Raw genomic sequence first — 20,884 nt, 5'->3', positions numbered from 1 at the left:
GTTTTGTAAGTGGACTGTTTGTAGGGATACTTGTTAAATTTGAAATGTGGGCATGAAAGTGGGCATTAGCACACGTGTTAAGTGGAATTTAGTCATTTAAAAATATCAATTCATCTTGAAAAACAGAAAGGGAGACAGTTCATTCATAAATTAATGTGTTTTTGTTAAATTAACTGGAAAATTTTTGGAAACTGGTTTCCTTAATATGCTGTTCAGCCAAAAGTTTTGGAAGATCTCCATCAAGAAAACAGAATTATTCATCAAAAAGTGAAAACTGTGGGGAAGAAACTTTTGAAGATTTACTTCTGAAGTATAAACAGATACAGTTGGAACTAGAGTGCATCAATAAGGATGAGAAGCTAGCTTTGAGTAGCAAAGAGGAGAATGTGCAGGAAGATCCCAAAACATTGAACTTTGAGGACCAAACAAGCACTGATAATGTCAGTATTACAAAGGACTCAAGTAAAGAAGTAGCTCCTGAGGAGAAAACACAGGTCAAAACTTTTCAGGCATTTGAATTAAAACCACTCAGGCAAAAATTGACTTTACCAGGAGACAAGAACCGGTTGAAAAAAGTTAAAGATGGAACAAAGCAGCTTTCCCTGAAATCTGACACTACTGAACCTAGTCAAGGTAATGGAATTAAAAATTTCAATTAGAGATTCTTCTTTCTCTAAACGGGTAACTAGTTAATTTGGCAGCATACTACATTGAAATGATTCTGATGTTTTACATGTGAATTCTTTTTTGCACTTTCTACATAGACAGTCAGTACTGAATGACGGCAAGTTTTGTTTCATTCAGTCTCCCTTTTGGCCTTACCTGCCTGTCAGGACTGATAATACAGTTTTTAACATAAGCGATAGTAGTGGCACCTTTGTTCCTAAACTTACAGGGGACCCCTTGCCATTTACTTTTTTTGCCTTGCCATTTACTTTTAAATGTAATGTTGGCTTAGTTTTTGTAGTTATCTTTTATTGAGTAAAGGAAATGTTGACTCCCCCCCCAACCCCGCGCCAGTTTCTTGTTTGAAATTTTCAGCATGAATAGATGTTGAAGTTTATCATATCTTTTTTATTCATTATGGAGAAGAGCATCTAATTTTTCTCCTTTAATTTATTAGTGTAATGGATATTATTAGGGTTTTGGTTTTTTTTTTTTTTTTTTTTGGTGGTGTTTGTTTGTTTTAAGTGGAGGTACTGGGGATTGAACCCAGGACCTTGTGCATGCTAGGCATGCACTCTACCTCTGAGCTATACCTTCCCCTTTGTAATGGATATTATTGATTTTTTTGTAGTGTTAAACCACCCTCGTATACTTGGGATAAATCCAGCTAGTTGATATTATGTCTTGTTTATACATCATGGATTTGGTTTGTTAATTTTTTCTTTACCTCTTTTTTATGAATGTATAATTTATATTCAGTAAAAATTTACCCTTTTCAGTGTATAGTTCTTTGAATTTTGACAAATGCAGGCAGTTGGGTAACAGTTGCCAGCCACCACTATTAAGATACAGAACAGTTACATTTACTCCCACTGATTCCCTCATGCCACCAACCCTCCCTGGTAACTACTTACCTGTTTTCTGACTCTGCTTTTACCTGTTCCAGAATGTCATATAAGTGAAGTCATATAGTACCTTGCCATTTAACCCCAGCTTCTTTCACTTAGCATCTTGTCTTTGAGATTCATCCATCTGGTTGCATATATCAGTAGATGATTCTGTTTTATTGCTGAATGTTCCATCGTATGGCTGTGCTACAGTTTGTTTATCCATTTCCCACTTCAGGGACATTTGGGTTCTTCAGTTTGGGGCAGTTGTTAAATCTTCATAAATGAAGGTTTGCTAATCTTTTATTTGGAATTTTTCATCTGGGTTCATAGCCTGTAGTTTTTTCCCTTTATCCTTGCCAGGTTTTTGTACAAGATTTTGATGCTCACAGTGAGTTGGGGAGTGGTTTCTTTATTCTCTGGAATAAGTTTTAAGATTGGAATCATTCCTAGGATATTTGGTAGATCTTTCTAGTAAAATTATCTGGGCCAAGATGGAGTTTTTTCTGGGAAGGTTTTAAACTACTGACTGTTCATATTGTCTATTTCTGGTTTAGGTAAACTGTATTTTTCTAGTAATATGTTTGTCTCCTTAAAGTTGTACTGTTTATAAAAAATTATTCTTAAGAATCTTACTTCTTATTATCTGTAGTATTTGTAAGTTGTGTCTTCCCCTACCTTTAAAAGATTTTCCCAGAAATAAGTATAAATTTTTGGTTCTCTACTATTAGCATCTTTTTGGGCTATAAAATTCCTACTTTAGTTGTATCTCAGTTTGTGATATGTAAATATTTTTTCGTTCACTTCTAATTGTTTTCTAATTTTTGTTATTCTTTGGCCTGTAGGCTATTTGGAAGAGTGTTTCTTAACTTCCAAACCTGTAGGTTTTCTAGCTATGTTTTTTGCTATTGACTTTTAAGTCAATCCCATTGTTGGAGAGTGAGAGCTGTATGGTACCAATTTTTTGAAATATTTGTAGAGACTTGCTTTATTGTCTAGTATGTGATTGATTTTTGTAACTGTTCATTGTTTGAAAGGAATGTATGAATTGTTATTGCAAGCTTTTATGTTCAGATATTCCTTCTAAGATGTGAACATTTTTTGATCTGCTTAGTCTATCATACTGAGAGGTCTGCTAAAATCTGCCACTTGTGATGGTTGATTTCTGGTTTTCAGTTTTTGTTTTAAATACTTTGAGGCTGGGGAATTTTAAATACTTTGAGGCTGGAGAATTCTCGTTATTATGTAGTGACCTTCTTTATCTCTAGTAATGTTTTTCCCTAGAAGGCTATTTTATCTCAATTGCTGCACCATCTTTCTCTTAAGTATATATGTTTTGTATATCATTTTCCATCCTTTCAGTCTTTCTGTATCCTCATGTTCCAAATGTAACTTGTGCATTCTGTAGAGCTAGATTTCAATTGTAATTTAATCTAACAATCTTCTTTTAACAAGAACATTTGGTTTGTTCACATTTTTTTCATGATTACTGATATTGGTATTTATTGCCTTTGCTCTTTTTTTCTCTTTTGCCTCTTTTGATTTTTTTTTTATACATTCTTATGCTCTCCCTGATACACAAGGACTAACGCCTACCATTTCCTGTGCATTTAACACTTTCTTGGCTCAGTCTTCCTTCTATATCTAGAATCACTTATACTAAAAATACATTTTTTTGGAATTTGCTTTACTGTCTGCTATATAGAAAACTTTCTTCTGTTTATCTTCTTTTAAAGACGTTTTTCCTAGGCTTAGAATTCTACAGTGGTTAATTGTATCCTCAGTATATTCAAGATATTTCCTGGCTTCCATTGTTGATTTTGAAAAGTCAGCTATTGGTCTTAATAGTTTCTAATTTAAAGGTAACCTGTCTTTTTTTTTTAAAGTTACTTTAAAGATCCTAGTTTTGATTTTTGTCTTGATAATCTGTAGTTTAACTATGCTGTATTATAGGTTTGTTTTTTTTTGTTTTTGTTTTTTTTTTTTTGTCCAGCTTGGGATTTGTTTTGCTTCTAGTTTTCACTGATTCTGAAAATTGTCATTATCTCCTAAAATATTGTCTCAGACTCTTCCTTTTTGGAACTCTGTATAGATGTATGTTATATTAAATCATCTCACTGTAGCTCTCATTTCTCCTAATGTTGTTTAAGTTTCTATCTGTTTATGACTGCTGCATTCTGGAAGATTTCCTCTGGTGTATCTTTCAGCTCACCTAGTTCTCTCTTTAGCTATGTCTGATTGGCTTTAAGCCCACCTATTGAGTTTTAAATTTCAGTTATAGTTTTTATTTTAGTATTTCATTTTTATTTTGTTTTCTAAATCACTTTGGTCATTGTTTTTTATTTTTTCTCTCTCCTTATTTTCCAAATTTATCTTTATTTCTTTAAACATGTTAACTGTGGATTTGTTTTGTTTTCCTCCTTTGCCTCCTAATTTTCTATATCTGGGTCTAATTTCTGATGGTTTTGCTCTTTCTTCTGGTTCTCATTTTTCGTACCTTCTTTTCTTGAATGTTTAGTGATTTTTTTTTTTTAAGTGAGATGTCCATTTTCCTTTGAACATTTCTGGTAAAGATTTTTGGAGGCCTGTACAAAGGTGGATTTCCTACAGAGGATTTACTTTTGTGGCTGTTAAGCAGCTAAGTAGGCTTTTGATTTGGGACTGCTCTATATTTGAAGTTTTCAAGGCAACCCATGTGGTATAAATTTGGTTGCAAACCCAAGTGGTGACTGATTTTGGTTACACGTTCTTTGGGAATTGTTTTTTGTTTTTCAGCTTAGGACCATGGTTCCAGATAGGCAGTTTTGAAAATTATACCCCAGTGAGATAGAAGAGATATGCAATAATTACGGCATATAGTAAGAATGAATGAAAGCCTGCAGTAATGCAAAGAAAGGATCGAATGTCTTCAGTTGGATTTAGAAAGGTTTTATAGTGGTTGAAATGTTTGATATATGTCTTGGAAAATGAATCTTTCTGAGAAATCAGAAGGAACCAAATGAGCAGATGAAGGCACAGAGAACTTTTAAAGGATATTGAGATTGGTCTAATATGGGTGCGATGTGGGATATATGTGTGCTTTGGAGAGGGGTTGGACATAAATTTATAAAAGGATAGATTGAGATTGGATTGCAAAGGGCCTTGAATTTGAATGTCTTGCTATGGAATTTAGATTTTCTTTAAACCTTAGTTGGGCCATCAGATATTTTTAAGCAGGAAAATGATGTCAGTTTTAGAAAAATAACTGGCAGCAGTGTAGAAGAGAGATTGGATGAAAAGAAAAGCTAAAATTTATCTGAATCAAGAGATTATATGATTAGTGCTAAAACATATGTATTTCCGTACCCTAATCTTCAAAACTTTCAGCTCTGCCATTAAACTTTTAAATTGTTATGGGTCAGCTTTTTTCCCTATTTCCTCTCAACAGTTCTTCTAAACCTTTGTCATTTCTTTTAGGGTTTTACTCAACTTTTATCCCTATTGTTAGCCAATGAGCTTACCTCCTATTTCAGGTGATCTCACTCAACTTTCAGCTTTTCACTTCCTGCTTGTAAACTTACATCCATATCGATTTTCATTTCAGTTCCTCTGTTCTGAGGAAGTGGTACCCTTCTTGTTTATGGCCACTTTGTTTTAACCTGATTCCTAGCTCTTAACTTCTCCCACCTTCTCTGGGACTTTGCTCTGTGTATTGTTTATTCTGATTCATCTTTAACCACTTTCTCTTAAGGGATTCTTATTATAAACATATTTGAGTTTTCCATCCCAAAATTTAAACAATCCTTCCTTCCATTGTCCCTTAACTTCTTTTTAACCAGACTTTTGGAAAGGCTAGTCTATGGTGCTTCTTTTCACTTTACGTCTTGTTCTTAACTCAGTGCATTTTGCTTTTCTGCCCCTATCAGAATACTGAAACTATGGCACAGTTACTTTGACCTGATGGCAAAATTCATTTTTGATTTTCATTCATTTTTTAGTTTCATTCTTCCATTTATTCAAAAATTAGTTGAACACTTTATTCCAGAGTCTTATAAATTCATCAGTGAACAAAATAGACAATCATTTATGCTCTCATGGGGTTGTATTTTAAGAAGGGGAGACAGTAAATACGATGAGTAAATAATAATTATAGAAAGAGAAAAAGCCTAGGAGGGTAAGTTAGGATGGAGATAATGGGTATAGGCTGCAGTATTAATGGGTGATCAGGAGAGCATGAATTTGGAGGTGAGATTTAAACAAAGATTTTGAAGATAGTGGGGGAATAGCCAAATGGATATCTGGGGAAAAGAAGTTTCTAGGCAAAGAGAATAAATAGCTGGAGCACTGATTTTCCAACTGTGTCCTTTGGGCTTTCTTTACCTGGGAACTTGACAGAAATGCAAATTATCAGGCCCAACCCTAGATCTACTAAAGTGGAAACTCTGAAAACGGAGCTCAGCAATCTGTATTTAACAAGTCTTCCTGTTAATTCTAATGCCTACTGAAGTTTGAGAATCACTGAACTAGAATAATGCACCTCAGGCAGAAGAGTTGTGGCATATTTGGGGAGTAACGGGGAGACCTGTGCCACTAAAGAAGAGAGAGTTGGGGGATGAATAGTGGGAGAGGTCAGATGTAATAGGTTGGGACATATAGAGCTTTATGAGAACTTTGGTTTTTATTCTAAGTGAGATAGGAGCTCTTCCAGGCTCTTGGCATCATTTGTTTTATATTCTCAAAGGATCACTTTGGCTGAAATGTTGAGAATATTCTATAGGAAGTAGATACATCTATCTATATTCAGTAATGTTTTTCTCACTGATCTTGAAACTTTGAGATTTCTGTGATACTGTACTTTTCTGGAATTTCTTACAACCTTCTGATTTTCCTTTTTAAAAAAAAATACTTTTCCTTTGTAACTTAACTGTTCACGTCCTTGGTGTTCCATTCTTCTGAGGTATTCTCAATTATTATGATTTTAACTACCACTGATGTCCTGATGATTGTCTCTAGCTCAGTTTCGAATTTCAGGTAATAATTTTTAAAATACTGCATGACTGCACAAGACCAGTTTTCATTTTGGGAGTACTGAGTAAGAATTGAAATAATAATTATATTGTAGAGAGGCACGACAGTGGTAGGACAATGCCTGACTACACATTCGGTCCTTTAAACCATCGCCTGCTTTTGCAGTCTTTGTGTAAAGCTGAATTTATGGCCTGAAGTTTATGATTTGTGCTTGGTGCTTATTAGGTGTCTGCCAGCTTAATAGATACTTGGCTCTATGCTACCTTCAGGGGAGGTACTGCCACCTTTTATAGACGAGAGAGATCCTTGTCAATTAATAGACTTGTAATTACTTAATGAAACTCATAAGTTTCTTACGTAGGAGAAATGTTTGGTGCTTTCTACTTCTATTATTGAAAATCTGTCAATCATGTTATGACAGATTCACATTTCTAAAACAAGTCTCATTGTGGAACTGACTTAACTCAAAGTTTGGTGGTTGAAGAGCCTTCCGTGTACTTTTTCTAGGGCACTTTATTGATAATTTCTATTTGTTGAATAAGTAGCCTATTCTTTTACCATTAGGCCTTGTTGAACAATCAAATTAGGATGTTTGGAACACTGGCAGTTGGTATTATGGGGAAAAAAAATACGAAAAAACTATACTTGGAGTGTAGACTTAGTTTGAATCTGGCTTTACAAATTCAGTTGTGTCATCTTGAGGAAAGATTCTCTTAGTTTTTAACTTCACCTGTTTTAGCTACAAAAGTGTCCCTCTCAGTACTGTTGTAAATACACTGTAACTTTATTGTGTGATTTGTAGAGCTGTCATAGATTAGATTAACGTATAAATAAGATTTTGTAAATAACTATCAGAAATCTTGGTCCAAGGCTAGAATTCTGGAAATGTGTGGATGGACTTAATCTTAGTACTTAACCTACTTCTGCTGATGCTTTCCTAGATAAATAGAAGACATTTCTTTAATGAATTAATCCAATACAGTCTCTAAATGTTGAATTCATTTCAACTTTGGAGATCTGAAATAATCATCATATATTCTTATCCGTGTGTTATCTATTCATTCAGTAATGAAGCTTTGTTTCTTATCTATCTGCTCTACAAATTCTGTTCTTATTTGAAATAATTGTTTTTAGTTCAGATGTCATTTTCTCATAGTGTGTTTTTAATTTATAATTTAATATTTTGAATTGGTTTGCCTTATAACTTTCCAAAATAAGGCTGCTATGAAAAGTGGTCAGGTTTTCATTTTCTTTAGCAACATTTCTTCCCTTTTGGTTGGGAGATTGAGAAAATGGGACCCTTTAATGAGACTCTTTACAAAAAAAAACTAATAAATATTGTATAGCATTTTATTTTAATTGTAGCAATCTTTTAAAGTATTCAGAGTATGCTGTTTTATTTTAAAGGATTAGAAGATAAAGAACAAAATTTAACAAGAAGAATTAGTGCCTCAGATATTCTATCTGAAAAGGTAAGATACTGCCGTATGGGGCTGGGTGTCTCTGTAAGATGATTCTTGCACTGCTTTACTCTGTTCTTTTGCAAGGGAAATTCTATCTTGCTTTTCACTTGTTTTCTTTCATCATTGCTATACCTCCATTTGGATGTAACCTTGAAAACAAGAAAATCCGGAGAGACATCTCAGAACATCTCCACTGGGTTCAGTGAAATTGTATCTATGTGTCTGTAGATGATCTTTTTGCTTTGTTTATTGAAACTTTTAATTTTCATCCAGAGATTCTCTTTTCCTATTTTGGGGGGATTATGCTGTGTGGGAAAGCGGAGTTAGACCTTGACTGGGTGTCCAGTTCTAGCTCCTCTTACTAGCTAGTGATCTTGTGTAAGCTACTTAGCCTTTTCTTGCCTCTGTTTTCTTTTCTGTAAAATGAGCTTAATGTCATCTGTTCTCTGGGTTGTTGTGAGGTTCAGGAGGTCGAAGTACAGAAGTACACTGGGTTTGACATGTAATTCGCACTCACTGGCCCAAGCCTTTTGTTTGTTGAATTAGAGAGCCGAGATATCTGCAGTTTCTTCTATTAAGATTTCAGTTAGTTTTTTGGAGTCAGTTGAAATGATGCAAAGAGCCTAGGAGCTTTACGAAAGAGATGGCCCTGAATTTAAGGATGATAATATGACATTCATGCACATACACGTACACAAGTGCATCTATATGTTTATATGTTTTCGACTGTCCTCACAGTAACTCCGTAAGATAGGCTAACATCAGTTTTACAGATGAGCTAAGATTCACGTGGGTAGATTGTGATTTGCTTAGAGTGACATAGGATTTAAGTGTCAGAACAAGGACTTTGAAGTTCAGTGCTCTTCTTGCTCGTCAGGTTGCTGCTTTAAGTATATAGCTGAGTGACAGAATCAGTGGTTTTTTTCATTCCAAAAGGAATAGTAATAGTAGCTAAACGTAATCAAAGACTTTTTAAGTCTGAATAGAACAGTAATGATAACTTTAATTTAGATAAACTCTAGATCAGTGCTGTCCAATAGAATTTTCTACAATAACAGCAGTGGTCTACATCTGCACTCTCCAGTACGGTAGCTATTAGCCACATGTGGCTATTAAGCACTTAGAATGTGACTAGTGTGGCTGGGGAACCAAAGTTTTTATCCAATTTTGGTTAAATTTAAATAGCTACATGTGGCTCATTGCTCTCATTTGGACAGCATGGCCCTAGAATGTCAGTACTATGCTGTAGAATTTGGTATGTTTAAGTCACTTAAAGTAAAAAAGACTCATGTTAATTTTTAAGCTCATTTGTTACATATATTTTCCAACAGTGAAAGGGTTAACAATATCCTGGTTTGGGTAAACTGAAGTGCTGAAATACATGATGGTAGTTCAGTTAGAGATTTATAATAGTTTATATAAAATGAAACCAGTAGGTAGGATCCCCTGTTTGCTTTAAGCTTAAGAATTAAATAATTTAATTGGATTAAAAATGTAATTATAATTCACCTATAAGAAAAAATTACTAGATAAGTGGTCCTTAACTTTTTTGAGTCTTAGCCTCTTTGGAGTCTCCTCTCCTCTTCCATTCATACACGTAAAGGAGGAATATACTGCTTTGTGTTTAATTTCAAGGGATGGGGAGGCCAAAAGACTCCTTTATCTCCCTCTCACCCAAGTCTCTTGGACTCCAATTAAGAACCTCTGCTTAGGTTGCCTGACATTTTCAGTTATATTTTAGCTAAAATGTACAGAATGGATTAATACAAAATTTTTTTCTCAAAAAAAAGTAGAGTGAAAAAATTAAGAAGCTATTTCAAGTGGGAGAAAGTTCTCAAACATTTGCTCATAACCTATCTGCCTGTTTTAACTTTCCTGAAGAAGTCTTGACTGTTCAAGATATTTTCAGTATTCAAATAAAATATCTGTAGCTTTAGGACATTTAATGCTCAAATATAAGCAAATGTTTACATATTTTTTCCTTCAACACTAACTTCTTTTTTCCAGTGTTAACACTAATGTAACAAATTATAAAATATATATTTTAAATAGTTTACAACTTTGAATTGACATTCACTGTACCTCTTCTCTGTATTACTTGTAAGACTATTAGAATCATGTGATTTTGGAACCAGTTTATTCTTCATTCCTTACCTCCCTTGGGTTGATTTCTTTTTATAGTCACTACCATCAGAATTTTACTCTTTCTTGTTTCTGAAGCCAGTTAAATGTCAATCTCTAACCCTTAACTTTTTCCCCCCATGATTCTGTTCCATCAGTTGTACCCCCCACTCCACCCCCAACCCTTCACACTTACATATATACACATGCTCTCCACATATCGGTCTTCTGCTTGTATGATAGGAACTGATTCATTAGAGTGTAGGGCTAAGTTATTGTTTCCTCATTTATATTTACCATTTAAATACTTGCCTTAAAGCTAACTTTAAATTCTAATCTTATAGAAGATTTGATTTGGTAATATGTTTAAGGTCGAATAGTAGAATTTTTAAATGGCATCTCTTTCTTTTAAAGAAACTTGGTGAAGATGAAGAGGAGCTGTCTGAACTGCAGCTTCGTCTTTTGGCTCTCCAGTCAGCCAGTAAAAAATGGCAACAAAAAGAACAGCAGGTGATGAAAGAGAGCAAAGAAAAGCTGACGAAGACGAAAACCGTGCAGCAAAAAGTTAAAACCAGCACAAAAACACATTCGGCCAAAAAAATTAGCACTACAGGTGATCATTTCTGTTACATTCTTTTAATTGATTTCATATGTCAGTATAGTTTCTAGATTTTAATTCAGAAAGTTTTTTGAGTTGGGGAATTACAGGGCAATCCTATATAAACAATCCTATGTAAATAGACCTTAGAGGAGCAGCTGTATATATGAGTTAATGAAAATAATTGTTAAAGCTCTTGTTTTCTTTCATATTCTAGAAAATTCCAGCTCTAATAGATACTGATGTTTCTGTATTTTTCACTTGAAGCTAAACAAGCATTGAGGAAGCAGCAAACAAAGGCATGGAAGAAACTACAGCAACAAAAGGAACAGGAAAGACAGAAAGAGGAGGATCAGCGGAAACAAGCTGAAGAAGAAGAGAGAAGGAAAAGAGAAGAAGAAATCAGAAAAATTCGAGATCTCTCAAATCAGGAAGAGCAGTACAATCGATTCATGAAATTGGTTGGTGGAAAGAGGAGATCGAGAAGTAAAGTAAGGAGTTCAAAATATAACATCAAAACATTGCTCAAATCTCAGTGTCTTTATAGTCCTACTTCATGAAATCAGTCAACTGAGAAAAAATACTAAGGGCTTTTGTTTGGAGAGCTCATTATATAAATAACTTTGGGGGAGAAGGGAAGGTGAGTTATACTTAGGAATGTGTCCTTTTTATAGTTTCAGGTATTAGAAATAGAAATGAAAGGTTAAAATTATAGTTAGCAAAGCCTGCTTTTAGCTTTTTCATCACTTTCTATTATAGAAGAAAGTAATATTATTGAATTGTAGTGAGGACTTGTTCTAAAAATGGCTATTCCCTAAGTATAGGGGCAGAATTTCATTAGTTTTTCATTGTTGAGTGGTGTAGAATTAGAAATGTGCCATGATGAATTGGTATAAACTATTTTAAAGAAAGTTACATCATCATGTAGTAATGGCCTTAGTGCATGTGGCTAATTTATGTAGTTATCAAGCATTTGTGAGCCTTTATAAGTCATTGATAATGACTGAGTGAGAAATTTTCTTTTATGGATGGTGTCAGGAAGTAAACTGGAGATTTAATATTGATCTAGTGCTATTACCACTGACAAATTTCAGAATTATGAACTCTGTAAGTAGTCTTACTTTGAACTTCCAGGAAGCACTTCAATAGAATCTTTTTTGTTTTTAGAGAAGTATTATATTTGCACATTACTCTTATATCCCTCTGGATAGGTTTTGCTAGTTTTCAGTTTGTTATGAACTGTCTAGGAGTGAAACATTGTAAAAAGTCAAAAAACCAAAAAAAGCCAAGACACAAGCATAGTGACCAAACGTTTTTCAGTTTTCAACTATCATTAATTTATTGATAATTAAAATGTTACTGGATTATTTGGGCAATGTTCTAAACATGGTTTTGATTGTGTAAAACTTGAATTTGCTTATCTGATTTCTTAACTTGCAGGGAAGGAGCATTACTATTTATGACCTTGGTGTCATTGGTGTCATTTTCTAGAGGAATAGCTGATTATTTAGTAGCTCAGCTCGCTATGGGGGATTTCATCTCTATATAGTACTTGTTCACTTCGTTTTGTCAGATAGTTGTAAAATGTCCACCACAGTGTATCTGTTATATATATTGAATTTCCCAAATCAGATGTGATAGACATTCTAACTGGATCACCATGATTTTTGATACTGTTCCATAAAAGCTAACTATTAATTGTTTTATAATTTCTAGCCTAAGAATAGACTAAGACAGAAAAATGTGAAACTAAAAAAAAAACCGTCTTGTGTACTTAGTCTTCAGATCCTGACCTGAGACGATCCTTAGATAAGCAACCTACTGATGGTGGAGGAGGCATTTATCAGTATGATAACTATGAAGAAGTTGCTATGGATACAGATAGTGAAAACAATTCTCCAGGTATGAGCTAGAACTTTAAACATTTGCGTATTCACAATCACTAAATAGAAAATGGTCACAAGGCTACCTAGAACCTTGAAGGAAATGTGTAGTGAAAGTGAGATTTGCTGGTGGGTTGTACAACCAGGCATCATTTGGTGTTACAGATACTTCAAGAGCAAACCTCAAATGTGTCAATGTTAACCTTTATTTACAGGTATTTCTTTCTAGATAGCATTTTAATAAAAAGGCAGTGTTGTATGATTATTTGTTGGATCTAAAAAGTGTAGATTGTGGGAAAGATGAGAACACTGCTTTAAAAACAAACCTTTGACCTCTTAAGGATCTTTATATCTAAGACAATCTTTGCTTTAGTTAAAAAAAGGGATCTTTCTTGTGTTTGGGCTTCCTTCTGCCTTCCAGTGATGATGCTTTGCAGGAATATGGAGACGGGAAGTGGTACTAGTGGCGTCTCAGGACAGCTGGTTAGAACTGTTTGGGCTGTACCTCAGTTAGATTGTGCACTTCAGGATCTGACTCTCCTTGAGGGCTAGAGACTTGCTTTGGTTGATATTCAGGGATGATTGGCTGTGAGAGCAAACTAGAAACCCACTTTAATGTGTCTAGAGAGAAGACAGAATCTGTATGACTTGGGTAATATTTTAGCAAAAGTGCTCGTTTTCAGGTTATTATATTTGGGCTCATATTTAATAATCTTATATTTTGATTTCATAATTTAATTCTTTTTGGTCAATCTAATTTTCTTATTTTCAGGTTCTTGGAGAGGATTCATTGTAGTTCCCAAGTATTGACGATATTATTATTACTCTTTCTAGAAAATAACTTCATGGTCTACCCTTTTAAAAGCATTTTGTAAAAAAATTATTATGCAGAGAATGGATTCTTCAGTCAGCTTTGTAAATTTTAACTTTTTACCATATTCACTACAGATATTTACATTTTTAAGAAGTAAAATCCTTAAATAAAGGCCAGTGTGTAATAAATAATATCGCTTGGGCCACAAGTCAGCCCCTTATAAGGCATATGGTTAATATCCATATTGACGTGAGAGACAACTGGGACAAAGAGGAAACATTAATTTTCCTTAAGGCTATATGGTTACTAGGTTACAAGGGTAGTCTTTGAATCTGCTATATTTCACTTAAGAAACCACTGAAGGTAAAATGCATGATTATTTTTATCTGCTACAAAGGAAGAAGAAATGCTAACAATTTAACTGAGATTCATCAATAACTATTTCAGAATTATTAAAATGGGAAAAATGTACACTTTAATGATTAAATACAGTAGGTAATTCTTTTCATTCTTAGTCCTGTTTGCTTTCTATCCAATTAAAATAGTCCATTTGTTCACTTTTCTTTGCTCAGTATGAAGGGAAGAATGGGGTCACCACATCACTGTTTTCTTATGGTTGGGACATGTATGCAGATTCAGGGGAATTTTTTCTTTTATTAGTTCTTAAAAAGTATGTTTGTTTAAAAATGTATCTTTCTTGCCTTTCCTGCTCTATTCCCTGTTGCCACCATCAGGTGAAAAGTAGAACAAAGCAGAGAGTTTTGAGGGACTAAGTGTCAGTTTAAGAGGATGGCTGACTATATGATGATATAGTTTTAAGTAAGTGGAGGTGGTCTCATGGAGGTTAAAGATTTTACTGCAGATTACTAAAACTCACTTGGACTCTATCTTGATGCAGTTGTATTTCTTCAAACATCATAAATTTATTTCTGTTGAAGTATTTCTGTTATTAAATTCTTACATTTTTTTTTTTTTTAATAGCTCCTTCACCGGTGCAACCACCATTCTTCTCTGAATGTTCACTGGGGTATTTTTCTCCAGCACCATCTATTTCTTTGCCTCCGCCACCTCAGGTTTCTGTAAGTGAGAATTGATATAATTTCTAAGAAAATTTTGTTGATTTGTGTCTATTCTAATTTGTTTTGAGAAGCTGGCATGTAATTAATTAATGGTTAGATTTGAAGAGAGTGTAAAAAAATCATAATTGCTTACCAGAATTAATAGCTGTGAAATCTGTGGAATAAACAATTGATTATTTATTAACAGAATATACATTTGGTAGATTTTTTTCATAGCTAATTTTTAATCTCATGTTGACTTTCAGTACTTAGCATGTTTCCTTCTTTCTTCTCTTTGTGCCTCAGAAAAATTTCCAAAGCAGGATTAGATTATCTACTGTTCTGAATTTTTTTAGGAGGGAATTAGGATTTAAGTGCATTAAGGGTCTTCTAGAAATTTTTTCATTTCTCTTCTTTTGACATATACAGTTATTTTTAATTTGAAAATCCAGTAAAATAAAAGCATTGTCTATGCAAGTAAATTTCTTTTTTGAAGAGCTCCCAGTCCCTATTAAAAAAAGAAGAAAAAAAAGAAAAAAATAAAAGGAAATGGAGGAATCACAAAGTAAAAGTTCTGAAGTTATTTCTAGATTGAAAGAACCTAGAGACCAAACTGACCTCTCTCAGGAGGTTCGTGGGAACCTTGCCATTTCACAGTTCCTGGGTAGACATCTGGTGTCTTCCTAGGAAATTTAAGATGAGGGAATATTAGAGCAGAGAGTGAGACAGAAATGTTTTTTCTTTCTTTCCTGAACTGTTTTAAATGCCAAGAGAAACACTGGAAAGCCTTTAGAGCAAAAATATATGCAAATTGAGGGATTTGGGTGAAGTTAACTATGGATAGCCTCTAAGAAGCCATTTACCAGGGTAGTGGTGACTCTTTTTGACACTTAATTCTTAAGATACTCTGAACTATTCCCAGAAGCACTTTGGTTCCTAATTTTTAATTTTTACTTAAATATCATGTGTTTCTGATTTTGCAGTATCTATTTGTTTCAGGTAGTTGTCTAGGGGGATAAACCCTGTAAAATTTGATTTCTCCGTTAGAATGCTAAATGAAGATTAGAACGGGAATGGAGAAGTTTGTATACTTACCTTGAAGTTGATAAATATTTCAAATATCATTGATTTTTATATTTTTGTAAAAATCACACTTTTTCATGGCTAAATACTGAATTTGGGTTAGTTCTGAGATTTACAGTATACTTAGTTCACGTATGGTTACAGCTAAAGTAGTAACTTGAAGTTTACCTTTTTCTAATTTAATGTTACTCTAGAGATAAACGTTTGGAATTGGTAAAATTTGCATTGTAATTATTGTTTTTTCTTTTTTAAACAATAACTAGTCTATACCACCTTTGAGCCAGCCTTATGTGGAAGGCTTGTGTGTTTCTCTTGAACCTCTACCTCCTCTGCCACCTTTACCACCTCTTCCACCTGAAGATCCAGAACAGCCTCCAAAACCACCCTTTGCAGATGAGGAAGAGGAGGAAGAAATGCTGCTTCGAGAAGAGCTACTTAAATCTCTAGCGAATAAAAGAGCTTTCAAGCCAGAGGTAATTTAGGTACCTGAACCTCTAGGTGGTGCTCTTGAGCTTAGTTTTAGGTAGCCCTCTTCTCTGCTAATCTGGGATTCATTGGTCTTTTCAGTTAAGTAGGGATAAGTCTAATACTAATTTGCTCAAGACTAAAAGGTGACAGAAATTTCTTTTCATTTAAAAATGCTTAAATCTGTCTCTTCTTTATTTAGGAAACATCCAGTAATAGTGACCCACCTTCACCTCCAGTTCTGAACAGTTCACAGTCTGTGCCAAGAAGCAATCTGTCAATAGTCAGTATTAACACAGTATCTCAGCCTAGGATACAGAACCCAAAGTTTCACAGAGGACCTCGTCTTCCACGAACTGTGATCTCGGTAAAAACAAACAAAATAACTAGTCCTACTCTTATACAAACAGCCTGTGAGAAGCTTTGTATGCAGTTTTGCTGTCTTATTCCTCACCTCATAGTTTATTTAATACAAACATACTTATTATTTGTTATGTATTAATAGTGAAATGGGAGCTTCCTCACTTGAAAATGGGTAGTTTATGATAATGTTTTTGGAGAAGCATTATTTTCATCAGAGTGGTATTCTTCCCTCTGCCATTTCCTCTATTTTTGTTCTATATAAGTTGATCCATTCAGATTTTCTGTCTATTCTAGAGCCAATTTTAGCAAATTATATATTTTTAATTTTTCCCATCTTTGTTTATGCTTTGCTCATATTTTTCCAACTAGTGACTATTCTGTAATGGAAAAATTTATGATGTTTATTGATATTTATTAAGGAGATTAAAATGACAATTTCTTTCTACCTTGTTTTCTAATGGCTTCAAAGTAAAGTAAATGAAGGAAACCCAAGATGAAATCTTGCCTCTGTTAGGTAAACCACCTTGGGCACTTATCCTCTATAGATGACCACAAAAGCCAAAAAGTTTTGTTAATAGTTATGTAGAATTATTAATTTTTTCTTTGATTTTTAAGAAGTTAATTTAGATAGCCTTATGGCTCTTCATAGAAAGTTAGAGAAAATAAAACTTAATGATGAAGAAGATGATATAGTAGTGTCCAGAAAGACTGAGAATATAGAATATTTTAGATTTTTGGTATATAACCAGTATTAGTGGAGTTGGGAAAATCAATTAATGCAATATAAACAGAAGGAACCATAGACTAGCTACTTGGAACCCATTGTTTTTATGGATTAAAATTCAAAGAGTTTAAGTGACTTGTCCAAGACCATGTTAAGTGACTTGTCCAAGGTAATTGTGGTAGTATCAAGAAGAGGATAGAGATACTTTCATCATCAAGAATAACAAATACACTGTCTTTGCAGCTTCCAAAACATAAATCAGTGGTTGTAACACTAAATGATTCAGATGATAGTGAATCTGATGGAGAGGCGTCAAAGTCAACCAATAGTGTTTTTGGTGGATTGGAGTCCATGATTAAAGAAGCAAGACGAACTGCTGAGGTAAGCTTAGCAATGAAAGATGAAAAGAAAAGTGATTTGTTGATAGTCATTAAAGTTCATTTTTTCCCCCTGAAAATTATACACCAGAGTTTTAGATTTTTTAAAGTAGTTTGTATTATTAGGACTTTGTATAATGAAGTGTATATAAATTTAGATAGATATAACTATTAAAAATCCCCTTTTTTTGTTTCCAGTTGACTAACTCCCTTCTTCAAAATAGTAAACCTGTGTAGATAATTGTCCTCTGCACTAAGGAAATTTATTGTTTTGGAATTACATTGTCAGAAAATAGTTTTTTTATTTAAGTGTATGATCTAAGTATAACTTTTATCCCTATTCCTAATTGCAGCTGTTGTTTAGATATGGTTTAGTTCAGTTATTTTCAAACTGTAGGTCTTAACCACTTAGTGGATTTGTACAATTAATTAATTTGGTGGTTTAATGACCAGCATCATTTTTGTTTAAAAAGTTATAGAAAATAATGATGAAGAAACTCATTTATTTCTAAAAGTATATAAATGTGCAAGGGTAATAGAAAACATGGATCTTAGTGTGGGATTATGAAAGCTGTTGATTGGTTGACTTCAAATGTTTTCTAGCAAGCTTCAAAGCCGAAAGTACCTCCAAAATCTGAAAAAGAAAATGATCCCATGCGAACACCTGAAGCTTTGCCTGAAGAAAAGAAGATTGAATATAGATTGTTAAAGGAAGAGATTGCCAAGTAAGTGGCATTTTATGTAATTAGCTTTAAAGATATGTACTTTTTCAGTGCTTACTCTGTATACAGTTTATTGGCATTGGGGAATGAAGATGGTGATTTTATCCAAGATGCAGAGTTAATGTTTTTGTAACTTGCACAGGAGGGGGAGCCAGATGATCATCTGTAGACTTGAATACAGTGAAGCACTGAGATAAAAACAGCTTAGAAAAGGGTAAAAGCTGTTAGGGAGAACTACACTATGAACTTTGAATGTCAACTTGGGTCATGCATATTGGTCATCATGGGTGTTGTTAGTATGTTAGTCACTTAGTTAATATTTTTATTTTATGAAATAGAAGCATCTTTAAAGAAAAACAATTTCAGTCTGTTCTTTGATATAGTTTATCAGCTTTTATTGGTTATTTCAGTCGTGAGAAACAGCGTTTGATTAAATCAGATCAGCTGAAGACAAGCCCATCATCCCCAGCAAACTCTGATACGGAGATTGATGGGATTGGCAGGATAGCAATGGTTACTAAGCAGGTCACAGATGCAGAAGCAAAACTTAAAAAACATAGGTGAGTCTTATCATCCAATTAAATACTGCATGTATCTAAATGTTCCTGCATTAGAGGGATGTATTTTTCTGGTGTGTGTCAGTAATAATAAGTACACTGTATAATTGCTAGTTTCTTTTACTTAGAGTTATAGAAGGCTGTCATTTTGTTGAATTGTACATTTACATAAAGTAATAGTATTTCTGTTTAAATAAGAATATCAGGGATTCAAAGGAGAGTTTTCCCCTTCAGATTTATCTGTGGCTTATTCATTGCGAAAAGCATTTATGAAACTCCTCATTTTGAAATTTTCTTTAAAACCTCTGGCATGTTTTTTGAAATACCTTTATTGGAAGCACATTTTTACTGTAAAAGATGGACCTGATAGTTGGAAATAGTCATTACTCAGTCTCCTCAGTAAGACATGATCAAATACGGTGTTATTATAAAAATTGATGTGCAGTAATGGTGAGATGTATCTGATATTAGAGCTCTGAAAAATATTCTTTATAGATAAAATATTATGGTGACCGTAAATCTCCAAAATTATCAATGAGAAATGGTATTGTATGTGTTTTAAAAGAGTTTAAATTCATTTAGATTCTATTTCTTTAGTAACTTTTGTAAGAGATGAAAAGATTTTTAGAAAATTCTTTGTCATTGTACTCCCCATCCTCTCTATCACATATTCTCTGTCTTTATGACTCATTCTAGATGTCAGTTGTGACTGTTGAAATATGGTAACTTTCTGCAAAAGATGCTTCATTTTTTTAACCATAGTATTTAGTAGTTGAAAAGATGAAAATCTACATCCATAAATTTGTCTTTTTGTCCTGTTTTTTTTTTTTTTCTCAGTTTCAAACTTTACATCTGTTGATTAGTTAAAAATTAGACTGCCTTAAAAAAATTTAGACTTCCTTTTCCCCTTCCTTGCCTTGCTTTAGATAAAATTGAGATAGATATTATAAGTTAATTAAATGTGCTTGATGATGTTTATAAGATGTTTATTTGTGTGTATATTAGCATTATAAATGAAGCTAAACAGCAATTTTCTGTCTTAAGTCCTCATTCGTCAGAAGTCACATAGGGCCAGATTGAACATTTATTATTAATAGCTTTTCAACTGTAATTCATATTACCCAGACACATGATTTTTTTTTTTAAGATCAGGCTCATAGCTGCTTTCATAAAATGTAACAGTATCTATCTGAAAACTTACACAGTTGATGAATATGAAAATGCTTATCCACTAAAATACTCACCTGTGTATCATAAGTGTATTTTTAAAAATGAGCTACTACTATTTAAGTTTTTTATTCTTATGATGTTAGTCCACTAGTTTAGAAAAACAGTGTGAATTTTGTTATTTCCCAATTAGGATTCTCTTGATGAAAGATGAATCTGTTTTAAAGAATCTAGTACAGCAAGAAGCCAAGAAAAAAGAATCTGTTCGGAATGCTGAAACAAAAATTACAAAACTTACAGAACAGCTTCAGGCAACAGAGAAAATCCTCAGTGTCAACAGAATGTTTTTGAAGAAGCTTCAGGAACAAGTAATGTTCTTTTTTTAAATGAAAATATAGTCTCATGTTTGCTACACATTTTTTTAGGCCAAATTTTTAATAAAATCATAAACCAAAGCCATCATAATGTGTAACCTATATATTATTCTCCACTGAGACCTACTATTAGCGTATTTTAATTTTCAGTTGAATACCCTAAAGCTACTATGTTTAAGAAGATATTTCCTCTCCCGAGATTTACATTTGCAGAATTACCTTATATTTTAGATTCACAAAGTTCAACAACGTGTTACAATTAAGAAAGCTTTGACTCTGAAGTATGGAGAAGAACTTGCTCGGGCAAAGGCAGTGGCTAGTAAAGAGATAGGAAAACGTAAACTGGAACAGGATCGCCTTGGAGTAAGTTGTTTATAGAAATATTTTATTTTTGGAAATGGGAAGGTTTTAGAGATACTTTTGAGGGTAAGAGATGTTTTAAAAGTTCAAACTTCTTTCTGCATATTCAAAGAGAATAAGATTAAAGCTTTGTTTTTAAATGACATCCACATTTTTGGAAGCTTGTTTTTAAATTTATTTTCACTGGGTTTTTGT

General features: G+C 33.4%; 1 protein-coding gene across 1 annotated transcript in view; it reads left to right on the top strand.

The window, feature by feature from the left end:
- The window catches only part of ZFC3H1 (zinc finger C3H1-type containing), a 46,767-nt gene that overhangs the window by 5,080 nt on the left and 20,803 nt on the right, over positions 1–20,884 (top strand). Inside the window, exons 2-14 of the mRNA XM_010988222.3 lie at positions 217–633; positions 7,968–8,032; positions 10,559–10,757; positions 11,010–11,233; positions 12,521–12,644; positions 14,421–14,518; positions 15,844–16,053; positions 16,248–16,412; positions 17,376–17,513; positions 18,113–18,234; positions 18,642–18,791; positions 20,149–20,323; positions 20,561–20,692. Coding sequence (XP_010986524.3) covers positions 217–633; positions 7,968–8,032; positions 10,559–10,757; positions 11,010–11,233; positions 12,521–12,644; positions 14,421–14,518; positions 15,844–16,053; positions 16,248–16,412; positions 17,376–17,513; positions 18,113–18,234; positions 18,642–18,791; positions 20,149–20,323; positions 20,561–20,692 — 2,219 coding nt within the window. The remainder of the gene's footprint in view (positions 1–216; positions 634–7,967; positions 8,033–10,558; positions 10,758–11,009; positions 11,234–12,520; positions 12,645–14,420; positions 14,519–15,843; positions 16,054–16,247; positions 16,413–17,375; positions 17,514–18,112; positions 18,235–18,641; positions 18,792–20,148; positions 20,324–20,560; positions 20,693–20,884) is intronic.

This window comes from Camelus dromedarius, chromosome 11, assembly GCF_036321535.1.
Source record: "Camelus dromedarius isolate mCamDro1 chromosome 11, mCamDro1.pat, whole genome shotgun sequence".
NCBI lineage: Eukaryota > Metazoa > Chordata > Mammalia > Artiodactyla > Camelidae > Camelus > Camelus dromedarius.
This window is presented reverse-complemented; position numbering and strand designations above follow the sequence as displayed.